Genomic DNA, 15,641 nt, shown 5'->3' with positions numbered 1-15,641 from the left:
TTCTAAACCAACAGGAAGTCGGATATTTAACTTCCTCTGCTGAAAAAGTGCCGTTTTTGCCATTTCCAGGCGTTGTACTTTAACGATTTTATCAGATCAACACTTTAATTAGGTATTGTCATCTAAAGACCTTGGCAATGTTAAATTGGGAAGATCAAGAGTTTTCCTTCTGTGGAAACGTTGATGTTTCGCCAGAAACAGGAAGTTGTTATAACTCAGGCATGCGCTATCTGATCTGCTTCCTAATCCATATCCTAAGGCCACCATGAGGCGGTGAGCCCAGTTGCGAGGTCCCTTTCATCGCTGCTTGCAGCTTTAATCTTTGAATTACCTTTGTGTTTGAAATGTACTGTATAAATAAACTTTCTTCACCTTGTCTTGAGTGCAACCAAGTCATGTTTAATGTAATTTCAGAAGCTTCAAGTTCCAGATGGATGAACAAAAGTTCTATTTGCATTGGCTAAGCATTCATTATTGCTAAAAGTTTTTTTTTTAATAAAGCTTTAATGACTGCCATTTTGTGCGTTGGGTGTGTGTGCTCAGATTGGTTGGCTTTGTTTAGTCACAAGGCATTAAACGTCAGCAAAAAGCATGAGCAGAAATCGTCTTGGTATGCATGGGCCTTTAAAAAAAAAAAAAAGTTTTTATTAATTGTTTAATGCTCACCCAAGATGGCCACCACAATGTCATCTCTGAGGATCTCGATGGACCCTCTGGCGAGAAAGTAGAGGGCAGTGAGAACATCCCCACCATGCACCAGCGTGTCACCCGGTGGGGCATGGGTGGTCTTAAAGCGCATCGCCAGTGCCCGAAGGCAACCTTTGGTCGCTCCACGAAAGGCCTTGCAGCTCTGGAGCAACGTTTTATTCAGGTGGAGACAGATATCAGCCTGCAGGCACTCTGGAAAACCCTTCAATACCTGCAGAGAGAGGAAGAGACAGAAAAGGACAGAACAGAAAGAGTGTTCCCAATAGACAAGAGGAGATGAAGGGCAGAACGGTTGCAGATTTTTACCAGCCCAGATTATACAATGCTAATATAGCCCCGTCTCCCTCAACTGCAAATACATAAAAGATGAAGCAAAACACAAATGCATCCGGGACCCTTTGTTTCGACTGCTTTGCATTGTTTTTGGCTTTGATTTGTTTTGGCTTCATATTAAATGATATACGGCACATTAAGCAGAGGAAAATGCAGCTGCCAATTATGCTTTCTCCCAATTTTTGTGGTTCGACTCAAAGTAAATTGCCTAAAAACCACTATGTTTCTCGTTTAAATTGGATTTGGAACATCAGCTAGCAAAGTCTGGCATGGAAACATATTAATCTATCTGACTAACTACACAGAATCTGATGCCTTATAAGTAGAAAATGCCAAAAATGCCAGGGTCATCAAAGTGAAACTGATTTAACTATAGGAAAAAACTGAAATAGTATTTTGTACCAAATGTATTGAGTGATAGTACTCTTAACCATTAGTGGTTTGACTTAACAATAAGCCTGATTTATACTTCTGCATCAAGTGGTACCCATACCTCAGGGCCAATGTCTTTGTGGGCATGTAGACTTCTGCGTTCTCTGTGTTTTGTTGCCCTGCAATAACAATTCTGAACTGCTAGTAGGCATTGGGGTTATTATTTGTTGAGTTGTTTGCTGGTGTTTTGAGTTGACATCAAAAATACATGCACTGTTACTGTAGCAGTAGCTCAAACTCACACTCAGGAAGAAAGAAATCCATTCAGGGAAGAAAGACGGGAACGCAAAATAAAAGTATCTATGTGCATACCTGTCAACACTGGGATGTAAAAATATGGCATAGTTATATTTACTATAGTAAAGAGCAGCCAATCTCTCAAATTGATACACTGTTTTGTTTGATAACAGAGGTGTCCCTTTAAGAATGCACAGATCTATAATGAAAGCATTCAATTACTTTCCCAAAGACAAAATTGTTAGTGTTTGAAAATAAAACACACCAGAACGGGCATGTTTATATATTAATTAGTGTATCTGTCTGTTTAAAACACACCCAAATCCCAGTGTCCACTTTCGCTCCTCTTATTATCGTGTGTACAGAAGCTGATCTGGGAACTGTGTTTTTATATGAAGCGTGCCTGTCAGTCAGTACCGTCACATGAATTGACTGATTCAAAGGTTACACAGGAAAGGTGAAGGATCAAGCTTTAAAGGAAATTAAATGAATGCAGCTATTTCTAAATTCATTTCAACGTGCTTTCAAGCCAAAATGAAGCAAAATCAGTATTCTCATCAACAGCTCTTGCAATTATATCACATTTGAGATTGATCCTTTGATGCTACTTTCACTTTTCATAGGAAGATTACAAATATGGGAGAAATAGGGGAAAATACTTAAATGGGATGAAAGTGAGATAGAATGGTCAAATACGGGAAAATCCTGGCAAAAACAGGAGGATTGACACTTGGAGCTCCTCTGCGGCAGTGAAAATGCACCGAAAACGGTGAGAATGTAAAATTAGCTAGAAGTCATCCATTTTCTATGGACGCTGGTGGCGTGAAGCATCTTTGCCGGTGTTGGCGTCAAGGAGAGTTGAAATCCAGTCAAGCAAGCAATCGGAATGTTGAAGTCCACCGCCTAAGACTATTACAGAGAATACAGCCTTGTCATCTTCTCTTTCGACCACAGTTGCTCCTAAGGGTTGGATTATTGCGATCACTGTATTTCCAGTTATATTCAATGTTTTCTCACAGGGACATACATAAAAATGTTTTTACTGATGTGCAATAATGTTTATATATACATATATATATATATATATATATATATATATATATATATATATATATATATATATATATATACATATACTCTCACACACACACACACACACACACACTACTGGCCACTTTATTAGGTACACCTTACTAGTACCGGGTTGGACCCCCATTTGCCTTCAGAACTGCCTTATTTCATTGTGGCATAAACTTAACATTTTGGTCCATATTAACATGATAGCATCATGCAGTTGTTGCAGATTTGTTGGCTGCACATCCATGATGGGAATCTCCATTCCATGACATCCCAAAGGTGCTCTGTTGGATTAGGATCTGGTGACTGTGAAAGCCATTCGAGTACAGTAAACTCATTGTCATGTTCAAGAAACCAGTTTGAGATAATTCACCCTTTATGGCATGCCGTGTTTTACTGCTGGAAGTAACCATCAGAAGATGAGTACACTGTGGTCATAAAGGGATGGACATGGTCAGCAACAATACTTAGGTAGGCTGTGGCGTTGACGCAATGCTCAGTTGGTACTGATGGGCCCAAAGTATGCCAAGAAAATATCCTCCACAACATTACACCACCAGCAGCCTGAACCGTTAATAAAAGGCAGGATGGATCCATGCTTTCATGTTGTTGACACTAAATTCTGACCCTACCATCCAAATGTTGCAGCAGAAATGGAGACTCATCAGCCCAGGCAACGCTTTTCCAATCTTCTATTGTTAAATTTTCTTTCTATCAGCTCGAACCAGTCTGGCCATTCTCCTCTAACCTTTGACATCAACAAGGCATTTGCTCTTACAGAACGGTCGCTGGGTATTTTCTCTTTTTCTGACCATTCTCTTTAAACCCTTGGATGGCTGTGCAAGTAAATCCCAGTAGATCAGCAGTTTCTGAAATACTCAGACCAGCCCGATGGGCACCAACAACCATGCCACGTTCAAAGTCACTTAAATCACTTTCTTTCCCATTCTAATGCTCGGTTTGAACTGCAACAGATCGTCTTGACCATGTCTACATGCCTGAATGCATTGATTTGCGGCCATGTGATTGGCTGATTATAAATTTACTTTAACAAGCAGTTGGACAAGTGTACCTAATAAAGAGGCCGGTGAGCGTATACATTTCTTTAAAAAAAGAAGCGGGAATCTCATGCTAACTAAAACAACTTCAGAATATTTCATACATATGAACTAAAGCCACACCACTAGCAACGACTTGATCTTTCATTGTTAAAGAGAAAGCAGGTTTTTATGTGGGAATGTAACTGATTTGCCGATATACTGCAACGGCTCCTTTAAATACAATGTAGCGAATTTTAACGTTCTTGCCGCAGAAGCTGTGAAGGCAGACACCGTTGTCGCCAGGGTGGCCAGAGAGAACTTGGATGCTCTCGCCAACTTCGGTGTTAAGGCACTTGTGCCATCAGCCTTGCTCCGCCCCCTTGACTCTTAGCCCCGCCCACACTAGTAATCGCAACCAAGCCGGCCAATAACAGATCTTTCTCTCTGCATTGTTAGAATGTACTGTATAATTAAATTTTTGAGAGGTCAGGGTATGGCCTACCACATGGACTCAAAGCAGAAGTATAAATTGGCCTTAAGTCTTGAAAAAACCGCAACTTTGATTAAATTCCTTGGATTAGCTATTATATTTTTAGACTATGCTTACCTCAAAAAGGCACAGTTTAAAAATATACAGACATCATAGGAAACATTTCAGAAAGAAATACTGTAGCTTTTTGATGAAAAGCAAACATTAATCTATACCTCCTGCTCACCAGGGTGTTGAAGACAGTCCGTTTGAGTGCGTATAAGAAAGAGACAATGCATATCAGATCACTGCGTAGACACATGAACACATTTCACATTAATAATGTGTGATTAGGATACATTGCTATTACACTGACACACACAAATAGTACATGCTAACAGATCAATACATGTCTTCATTCAATGACAGAACTTCAAAGTCAAGGAAAAGAGCCAGACTCGTACCATGTTCATGTCGATGCCGTTGGTGTATGTCCAAGCGTGCTGGAAGTACTCCTCGAGTCTTTGTCTCAGCGGGTTGGGGATCTGATGGAAGCGAATGAATTCTTTGACCCGAAGCATCTGCAGATGGTACCGAGCTGTTCCGGAGTACAATCGCTGAATGATAGCGGACACATTCCCAAAGATACTAGCATACATCAGAGCTAAAATACAAAGACAACAAGTGTTAACATTTTTTTTTTGCTAGAAAGATCTACAAGATACTGTAAAACTTTGTCACAATTTTTAATAAATGTCTATTTTAACGATTTAAAATGTAAATTTCAGTATCATTACTAATCACATGATCCTTCAGTATCCATTCAAACATGCTGATTTGGTGTTAAACTTTTTTTTTCTTAATTCTAAAAAGAATGGAGGATTACTCAATGTTTTTATATTCACTTTCTATTCGATTATTATTTCTTTAATAAAAAATGAAAAAAAGTATTAATAAATTTAAGAGATATGAGATTGGGTTCACGAGTACGAGACGAGGGGAAATTCTTTTTAAGAAATCTTCAATGGCGAAATACATGAATGGAAAAACGTCTTTTAATCAACTGAAAAAAACACAAATCGCAAAAGTATTTAGGTGCTTTTTTAAAATCAGCTTGTAATAAATGTTATTTTACTTCTTTACTTTAATCTTTATATATATAATTTTAAATATTAGCAAAATATTTGCTAACATATGAATGGAAAACAGATTTTTATTGAACTAGAAAAAAATTAGCACAAAATTCTAAACAATTTAGGTGCTTTTTAAAATTGTAATAAATGGTATTTTATTTTTATTTAAATTAATTTAAAGGAAATTCAAACACTGCTAAATATTTAGCTATAAAGTATACTGACTGGCTTCTCCCCTGTAAAATTTCAGATGATAAATCAAACTTTTCCACACACTGAACTTAAAAAAAAATAATAATAATAATTTTTGGTATTTAATTTAATAAACAATTTCATTTAGTAAGATTTCATTAATATCCCCGTGACTCACTCTCATATGAGATCTTATCATATCCCTAATAAATTAGTATAAAAGTAAAAGTAATATGATTACATATACAGTTAAAGTCAGAATTATTAGCCTTCCTGTTTATTTATTCCCCAATTTCTGTTTAACGGAGAGCAGAATTTTTAAACACATTTCTAATCATAATAGTTTTAATAACTCATCTCCAATAGCTGATTTATTTTATCTTTGCCATGATGACAGTAAATAATATTTGACTAGATACTTTTCAAGACATTTCTATACAGCTAAAAGTGATATTTAAAGGCTTAACTAGGTTAATTAGGTTAACTTGACAGGTTAGGGTAATTAGGCAAGTTATTGTATGATGATGGTTTGTTCTGTAGAAAGTTAGGGAAAAAAATTTCCTTGAGGGGACTAATAATTTTGTCCGTAAAATGGTGTTTAAAAAATTAATAACTGCTTTTATTCTAGCCAAAATAAAACAGATAAGACTTTCTCCAGAAGAAAAAATATTATCAGACATACTGTGAAAAATTCCTTGCTCTTTCAAACATCATTTAGGAAATATTAAAAAAGAAAAACAAATTCAAAGAGGGCTAATAATTCTAACTTTAACTGTATGTGTGTCTCTATGTGTGTTTAGCGTCCAATTTTTGCTAAATCTTGGTTTATGAGTACACAACTGTTTTAAGACTAACCAATATAAATAGGGGTGTGACGAGATGCTTACTACATGAAACGAGACAAAAGATTGGGTTCACGAGAACAAGACGAGATGAGTCAAAATCACATAATGCAAAAGTATTTAGGTGCTTTTTTTATTAAATTGTAATGAATGTTATTTTACTTGTACTTTAATGAATTATGCCATAAAGAACATGCAAACACTGTAAAATATGTTGCTATAAACTCTATTGAATTACAAAGTGTGATACCGCACGCCGAATAAAAAGAAAACTTCTGTTTTTGTCCGGATAGCATAAATGATGACGGGTGTGTGTGCGCTCACTCAGGAAATGTGTGAGTCTGTGGTGCTTTACTGACATGGTAGGTGCAGAGAATAACATCAAACAGCCATATGTTTAGTTTATCCTGTTGCAAAATGTGGCTAAAAGTCTTACATGATGGTAACAGTTTAATTACGGAGTTTACTTGTCTGTGCTGCACTTTAATAATGCAACTAAAACAGCAATATTTCACATCTTAATTTGATTTGTGTTTACAATGAGTATGACGTTAAGCATATCTAAAGTTCTATTCTATTGCTTGTTTAATTTGTGTGGTGGCAGTTGTTGCAGCTCTTGCTTTTGGACGCGGCAAACTGAACTCCGGTGAAAAAAAAAGTGGGTTATGTCACAACTGCCCAAGCAAACAAGTGACGAGCAACACGGAGGCAGCCCGGGTTGCCAGGTGTGTGCAAAGCATATGTGTGGTTCAAATCCAATCCTGCCTCCAATCTTCAGTTTAAATTCACCCTCACGTTTGTGTACCTGGTATTTCCTACATTATGGGGACCAACTGTACACACTAGTAACAGCAGACATTTTAACTTTTAAGTTCCCTATGAGCGAAACAGCTTCTAAATCCTACAATTCAATTCAATTCAATTCAGCTTTATTTGTATAGCGCTTTTACCATGTACGTAGATTGTGTCAAAGCAGAATGAAGTATTTAGAAAAAACATGCATAATGTTTTCTGTGAGGTTTGTTTAAGGGTAGGATTAGGTTGAGAAGACAGAATATACAATTTTACAATATAAAAACCATGTGTACGGAAAGCCCTCACAAACATACTGTAGCTATACACGTGTGTGAAGATAGTATAGTGCAGTGTTTCTCAACCATGTTCCTGGAGGACCATCAGCACTGCATGTTTTGGATGTCTCAATAATCTGTCAAACCCATTACATTCTTTTAGTCTCTGCTAATTAGCTAATGATTTGAATCAGGAGTGTTTGGTTAAGGAGGATGGAAAATATGCAGAGCGGGTGATCGTCCATGAACGGTGATCTCAATGATACTCACAGCCAATGAGCATGACACAGATGGAGAAGATCTTCTCTGAGTTGGTATTTGGTGATACATTTCCGAAGCCCACACTGGTCAGACTGCTGAATGTGAAATACAGCGCTGTTACATACTTGTCCCTGATTGAGGGGCCTGAGGCATCATCACTTATGTTGTACTGCTTGCCGATGGAAATGCCCAAATTATCCAACCAGCCAATGGTGTGGTCCAGATAGAGCCTCTCCACATTGCCGATCGCATACCATATGCAAGCCAACCAATGGGCAATCAGTGCAAAGATACACATGAGGAGCATTAGAACAGCCGCCCCATACTCGGAGTATCGATCCAGCTTGCGAGCCACACGGACCAATCGGAGCAGTCGAGCAGTCTTCAACAGGCCAATCAGAGTAGTGGTCTAAAGAGAGGGTGAGAAGAACACACATAATCATGCGAGCATAAATAAAGCAATGCATTCAGATAAAATCGCAACTAATTAATTACAATAAATCTAGAGTCCGCTATGCATTGATTTACAGTAAGAATCTTTATTCAGACATCGCTGAGTTTCATTTTTTTTCCAATTTTTAAGAAGCTTTTTAAGAATTCAAATCAAATTTTTATTAAACGACTGAACACCTACCTGTTTCATCAACACTCTCAGTCCTCTGACATTACCACTCACTCACTTACTCATTCTTTATCCACCAGTTTGTTCTTCATCTGTCCAGTTGGTTTGTTTAAAAAAATGGGCTGCGTCTGAAACCGCATACTTCCATACTGTATAGTACGCTAAAATCAGTATGCAAGCTGAGTGGTATGTACGAATTAATCGAATTCGAAAATCAGTATGCGAGAAGTACCCTAATGACCTACTACTTCCGGTGAGATTTTGAAGTGTGCATCCCATGCATGCTGTGCTATCCCATGATGCCCCGTGAGAAAATTTATGAATGGGAGTGAAGCACCACAACAGACGTGGTTAGGTCACATGATCATGTTAAAATGGCGGATGTAGTACGGCCGAATTCCATTGATACTGCCTCTATTCATATAGTATAGAACAGGGGTCATCAACCCTGTTCCTGGAGAGCTACCTTCCTGCAGAATTCAGTCCCAACCCTGATCAAACACACCTGAACCAATTAATAGTACATAAAGCTGTACTTGATAATTACAAACAGGTGTGTTTGGTCAGGGTTGCAACTGAAATGTGCAGGAAAGTAGCTCTCCAGGAACAGGGTTGGTGACCCCTGGTATAGAACATACTTTTCTCCCGGTCGAGTTGTATGCATAAATTCAAATGCAGTACCTACTGAGTAGTAGACGGTTTCGGACGCAACCATGCACAATGCTAAACTAACTGAGTCTCATCACTGCATCTACATACAGTTGCTTTTCTTGTGATTTGAGGTGCTTCTATAGAGTGGAGGAACTATGATGTCAATTTGTATGCAAAAACCCGGAAGCGAGTTGGCATTTTAGCAGTTCCGGTTCCTTCGTCCCAAAGTCAATGTTTTTTTCAATGGGATTTCAGTTAAATCACTTAAATAAGGTCCCTGGCTAACAAAAACTCAAGACACTTTCACATTTTATTCTATGACATACAACACAACATACAGCATCAGTTACATCACATTCTTAATTTTTTAAAATCTGTTATGCTTCTTTAAAAAGACGGTTGCTATCAAGTTGCTAACTAGGACTACAGGCAGTGTCTGAGACATTATACGCCATCGTGCTGAACTAGTCTGGAGCACAACTCACTTGAGTTGGGCATTTGGATTTGTCTGTATTTTCATGAATAGCATTTTATAGTTTGTAGTATTTTTCTATGTGGAAATTCATATTGTGTGTAGATAATGCTTTCACTTGTAAAGACTTTCAAGACAGATTAATTTGTTGATCCTTTATTTTAATTAAACGATATTATGGGGATCCTGCTTACAGCCTGTCTCTTTCCTGCTATCAGTAATGCAAACAAATAAAAATAAATGTGTAAGAAATATATACATGTTTCCTGTCATTATAACGTCATTAACTGATTTTGATAAGATTCTTTGTGACAAAAAATGAATATTGAATGTTATTCTCCATCTATGATGGAACTTGCAGGCAAATAGACTAGTCCCTCATTTATGTCGTCTGTTACTAAAGTAAGCGGGTTGTAAGCACGCGAGCAATACACTTACTTAAATATGTCTTGTGATGATACTTTGTAGGCACATTTAAACATACATTAAAACTAACATATTTTAAAACTTTTACAACAACATGTAGAGCAAAACAAAAACGTATTTTACACGTAAAAAAAAACATCCAAAAGGCACGTAGGTCTATACAGTTGAGTTTTTGCGTATTTATTTGTTGATAATACATAGAGTTTATTATAATATAATAAACCGAGAGAGTAAATCTTTGTCATGGAGCATATTTCTAAAAATAAGCTTGAAATATTGTCTGTAGCAGGGTGGTACTGACGTCACAGAGCGCCCAGAAGGCACTAAAGTCCGATTATAGTTAGCTTTTCAGCTCTGGCGTTTAAAGATTGCAATTAAGATCAAAAAGTGCTCAAAGTTGTATTTTCGTGTGAGGATTATCCGGTTGGACAAAACGTGTAAGTGTAAAGAACATTGTTTGAACAAAGGGCTTGCTATTTTCAATCTTCGAAAAGCCTATGGGAAAATCCTATAGGGATTGTATCGAGGGAACCAGTTTTATGCTAGCAGCTGATTAGCCTACAAGGTGATGTCATAGTTCCTCCACTCTATTATCCTCATTTAAAGTCACTTGTGAAAAAAACATAAAAGCATATGTGCAAATGAATAAATTAAAATGCACATTTTCAGTAATTACCGTGTGCTTTGACATTTACTATAGAGTGCAAGAGTTGGTTTTCAGAATTAAGGCAACAACACTAATTTTATTTTTTTACACCTACCCCTTCCCTATGGCCCTTGAAACAGAGTGTGAAGATGAAGGGAATTAAAATAGGACACCACTACAACACCCGCACACATCATCATATGTCATCGCCATCTCTTGCTTCATATGACATCAGACAATCCGCGACTGCTGTAGTGATTCCAGTTGTATTATTTTTTGGTATTTATTTTCAGGAAATTACCGAAGGCAACTTTATCATGTTATCATAACTATATAATGTGGCAATAAGAGCGTAACTGTACTGCGCATTTACACAGTGGCCATATTCATCTATGTAAACACACAAAAACAACATTAAGATTATAGCAGACACTGTAAAAAGTTTATTCACAGTCACTAGACTTTTCTGACAGAGTATTCGAGTGTCATCGAGTGTCAGATATGAGAGTATGTTGTGGGATTACTTATACAGGAGTTATAATTATGGATTATAGATAGCAAAATTTACCAATTACCAAATTCTTTTGTCCTTTTTTTTAAAGCATGATGATAAAATGATATTATTATTATTATGTTATGATAGTATTAAAACATTTGCTTGTTTGTTGCAAAAATTCTTAATAATGCCAAAAAATACTAATTTGTGCATCTCCTGACTTCTGTGTGCAGACATGTTGCCATTGTAGCTGACGTATTCTGGGAAAATTTCTTACCCCTTGGTTTCTAGTGTGGTCCTGGAAAATCTCTATTCCAAGGGCTATCTAGCCCTTCCCCTTAGCCCTACAGCTTTAACATAAAGAGAATTGGGACACTCCTACCCCTTCACATAAACACGCAAAATTAGGGGTAGGTGTATGAGAAGGGCTAAGGGGTAGAACTGAGATTAGGCCTAAGTCTATTTTTTTTTCATTTTATCTATTGTGAAATAGGAAAAAGGCAGTCTTAATGAGAGGTTACAATTACAAGGTTGGTAAATGGATAGATAACCCAAAATGTAAATAACCTCAACTTATTTTCTCCTGTGTGGTTTTAAACCAATTTTTTTCTGTTGAACACAAAAGAAGAGATTTTGAAAAATGCTGGTTGCATCAACTTTCATAGTAGGAAAGAAATTAATATTGAAGTCTATGGGTACCAGCAATCACCATTCTTCAAAATATCTTTCTTTGTGCTCAACAGAAGAAACTCATAATGGTTTACGAGTGAGTAAATAATGACAGAATTTTCATTTGCTTCAAGTGAATTTCAAGTGAATGCATTTGCTTTGTGTGGATCCCATCGGTCACATGGTTTTTAAATTATTTTTATAACTAATTGTTCATCATCCAAATTTGTAACACTACTTTACTAATCCATTTCCTCCAATTCAAGAGTTTACACTTAGCTATTATACTAATTGCAGGTTTGGCATGCTGTCCCGGAAGAGAACCCTGAGCTTTGAGATAATTGAGCCCAGGGCTTCTACCTGTTCACTTAGCATATAAGGGAGTCCAAGTTAAGGTAGGACTAGAGAGCTCCCCCTTTTGAAGACGGAAAGGGGAAGATGGGGTGGACGGTAATTATTTAAAAATGAAGATAAGGGAAATAAGAAAAAATGGGCTAGTTATTTTAGGCTTGGACTCATCTGATTGTTTTATCGATGTATGCTGATCATGAGACCGGCCACGATCAATCATAGCATGTGATCCTCTCTACTTCGAGTAGAAAGCCACACTGAGCAAAATTGTGTTCAAAGAGAGCTTGTGTAAGTTTTATCATTCTTAGTAACAGTATTTTAGGCCACGTTTTGTTGAGGACTTTATTCCTATAAATGTTTTTTTTATTATTTATTTAGGGGTTAGAAGTGAGTTATGTTGTGGGCTTTTCTTTATCTTAATTTTTTTTATTTAATTAAAACGTTTTATTATTTCCTACTTCTGGTTCTGTTAAGAATTGTTAGATTTTTTTCATTCATTCATTTAGTTTCCTTAGGCTTAGTCTCTATTTCAGAGGTCACAATGGCAGAATTAACCACCAACTATTCCGGCACATGTTTTATGCAGTGGATGCCCTTCCAGCCGCAACCCAGTACTGGTAAACAAACACCCATCAACACTCATTCACACACACACACACTCATACAATAAGGTCAAGTTAGTTTATTCAATTCACCTATACTACATGTTTTTGGATTGTGGGGGGAACCGGAGCACCCAGAGGAAACCCACATTGCATCTTGTTTTCCCTTGCCACTAGCTAGTTTCTTTAAAAACATCAACTCAATGTTAAATTCCCTAAACAATTTGCCATCAAGAGACTCAATAACTCTATCGAAAAGAATTGGCTTTTGATTTAGCGTGTGCATAACATGAAGAGCACGAAAGTTCACTCTAAATTACAGAATGGTACAAAGACACCAAACCACACATACACTAATGCACTGCTCACCTCGTCTGATCCGCCCTCAAATATGAGCAGGTCAAAGGGTATGGCAGCAACCATGTCTATGAAGAACCACCCTTTAAAGTAATGCACTGCTATCTTAGCCGGATGACTGACCACCTCCTCGTTGGCGTTGATGTACGTAGTCCGGAAATTGATAAGAATGTCTACGATAAACATAATGTCCACTATGAGGTCCACCACATTGAGGGGACTGCAGGAATAACCGCACTCACGCCTCTTCTCCTCCTCCGGGTCATTGAGCAGGAAGGCCGCGCTGTAGGGAGTGAAAATGGCAGTGTAGATGACCAGCAGCAGGATCAGCCAATCCCAGACCGCCTTAAAGGGGCTGTAGTGCAAGATGGTCAGCTTGTTGATGCGGGGCGTCTGAAGTTTATACTCGGGAAGCACATCGGCGCCTAGCGACAACACCTGCAGCATAGAGATGCAGTTACTATGGCAGCAATGCTGATTTATATTTTGCAACAGTTAACAGCAATAATAGAAGCTGCTAAATCAGAGAGTGGAAACAACAGTGACTCATCCTGTACATGAAATGGACGCATTTTTAACTTTGTGTAGCGTAAAGTGTTAAGATCCGTTGTGTACACTGGATTCAGATATTCAAGATGTTCATAATCTCATATTACATTTTCAGCATATTAATGTCTCAAAATTGTTTTCAACTATTTATAGGTGTTGTATGTAAGTTTTTGACTCTTCTAAAACCTAAAAATACCATAATATGTTTGCAGATATTTAAGAAACACGGCAAGTGAACATTCTTGTTTACCTGAAAAACAATGCTGAAGTCAAATATTCTGCTTTGAAAATGTGAGTTACGTGCCAGAATGTCTGTCTTTGTTTTGGTTTTTTTAACCCGCCCAATGTCAGCTTAGCCAATTATATTTCAGCACCCCGGGTAATAAAAAATAGGGAAAAATCGTTCATTCATTCATTCAGAAAGGCTCTACAAGCATGTGTCCATGACCGAAATGCGATCTGTGGTGGACAGTAGCAGACTCCGAAATAAGAAGCAAATTCAGTGTTCCACATGAGGTTATTAATTAGCAAATAATATAAATATTACAAACGTAAACATTAGGTGAGCTATTCAGCACAGAATATGCACTCACTCATGGATTAAAAGGGTATTATATAAGGATTATAATCTAATCAACACATATTAAACCTCTTTAACATTATTAAATGTAGATGATGAATCACTGATATGTGTTGGTTTAGAGTCTAATTTCTGCGTTCACACCAGATGCGGAAGAAGCTGGCTCTTGTAGGGGCGTGCTTATGACCCCTGTTGTTGGTGTCCCAGGGGGACATCCTCCAGCAGACACTGGAAACAGTCTGATCAAACTGGGCTCGGATGAGTCGGAAGCACAGCTGAAAGCCTCCATCATACAGGTCACGTTTCTGGAGGAGTTTATGAACTCAAAGAGCTGGATGTAGCTCTGAATAGATCAAGTGGACTCAGACATGGCTCCGAATGAATTGACGCTGTTTTTCAGTCTTCAATAAGCACATAAACAGTTATTTTCTCAATAAAATCCATGTTAGCCATTTGGCAACGAAGCTACAATCACTGGGCAGACAGAAGCCCCATCCATGAAGCGAATCCGTGTCTGTTAAACTATCTGCTGCTGCTTTCAGTAGTATGGCAATAAATGTCGTGTAAAATGGCATTCAAACTCACATTTAACACTGAATCAAGCACATGAGTTGTACCTGGGGTAATAATTGTCAGTTTTCTGTTGTTCAGCTGCAAGAAATAGAAGAAATAGCTGTTTCTAACATATCAATTTCAGGTGTTGGTTAAAACAAAAACTCCTTTTCATATTGAGAATATTCCATCTGTTGCATGCCGCTCCTTTTATTTAGAACATGATTTAAATCAGCCAAGTTGGTCCTCAATCTGGCAACCTGCGCTTGCGCTTGTTTTGATCCAGGAATGTAGTACCTAGTTCAACCACTGGGTGTCAAACTTACATATTGCACCTTTAAAATAGTTCTGACAGAGTCTTCAGTTTTAGTTGTTTCCCATTTCTGATTCCCATTTCGATACCATCATAACAAGGACTGCCCAATGGCCTGGGGTCAGTTTTAATGGATTTGTCACTGTATTTTCTGGAAGGTTTAAAATCAATATTTTATCATTTGCCAATTTAAACATTTATTACAAGATGAACCATTTAAACAGAAGAAGACTTAAAAGAATTTAGAGAGCTTCATCTCAGACAACACAATAACCCAAATAGAGTACTCTTCGATTTTTCCCTCACAAATGGATAAACACATACCAAATTATGTCACCTGTCATACCCTCAAAAACAATTTGTTACATCTTGAGGTAACTGAGAAAAAATTCTGATGTTTAGCATTATATTGCATCTGTTCGGGAATAAACAAGATGATTAGACATTTTAATGGAAGTCTATGGGGAGAAAAGTGCAATGAGACTGCAGCTTTACAACAGTTTGCATATGTGCCTCCCACTTGTTAAGGGCCTAAAAGTAATTGGGCAATTGGCTTCTCAG

General features: G+C 37.5%; 1 protein-coding gene across 15 annotated transcripts in view; it reads right to left on the bottom strand.

The window, feature by feature from the left end:
- The window catches only part of kcnh7a (potassium channel, voltage gated eag related subfamily H, member 7a), a 160,326-nt gene that overhangs the window by 27,484 nt on the left and 117,201 nt on the right, over nucleotides 1-15,641 (bottom strand). For 8 of the 15 annotated variants that reach the window (XR_015493227.1, XR_015493228.1, XR_015493230.1 and 5 more), the window contains 4 exons: nucleotides 13,099-13,524; nucleotides 7,804-8,203; nucleotides 4,761-4,960; nucleotides 667-919 (listed from right to left, as the gene is read on the bottom strand). Coding sequence is in view for 9 of the 15 variants with exons in the window: in XM_087256719.1 (XP_087112845.1) it covers nucleotides 667-919; nucleotides 4,761-4,960; nucleotides 7,804-8,203; nucleotides 13,099-13,524 (1,279 nt within the window). In the remaining 6 variants the exon portion in view is untranslated. Of the gene's footprint in view, nucleotides 1-666; nucleotides 920-4,470; nucleotides 4,605-4,760; nucleotides 4,961-7,803; nucleotides 8,204-13,098; nucleotides 13,525-15,641 lie in introns of those variants that run through there. The other 7 variants (XR_015493229.1, XM_087256713.1, XM_087256716.1 and 4 more) reach the window with 3 other exon arrangements.

Source organism: Danio rerio, chromosome 6 (genome assembly GCF_052040795.2).
Source record: "Danio rerio strain M-AB ecotype USA chromosome 6, GRCz13ab, whole genome shotgun sequence".
NCBI lineage: Eukaryota > Metazoa > Chordata > Actinopteri > Cypriniformes > Danionidae > Danio > Danio rerio.
The sequence above is the reverse complement of the archived record's forward strand: the minus strand, read 5'-3'. Positions and strand labels throughout refer to the sequence as shown.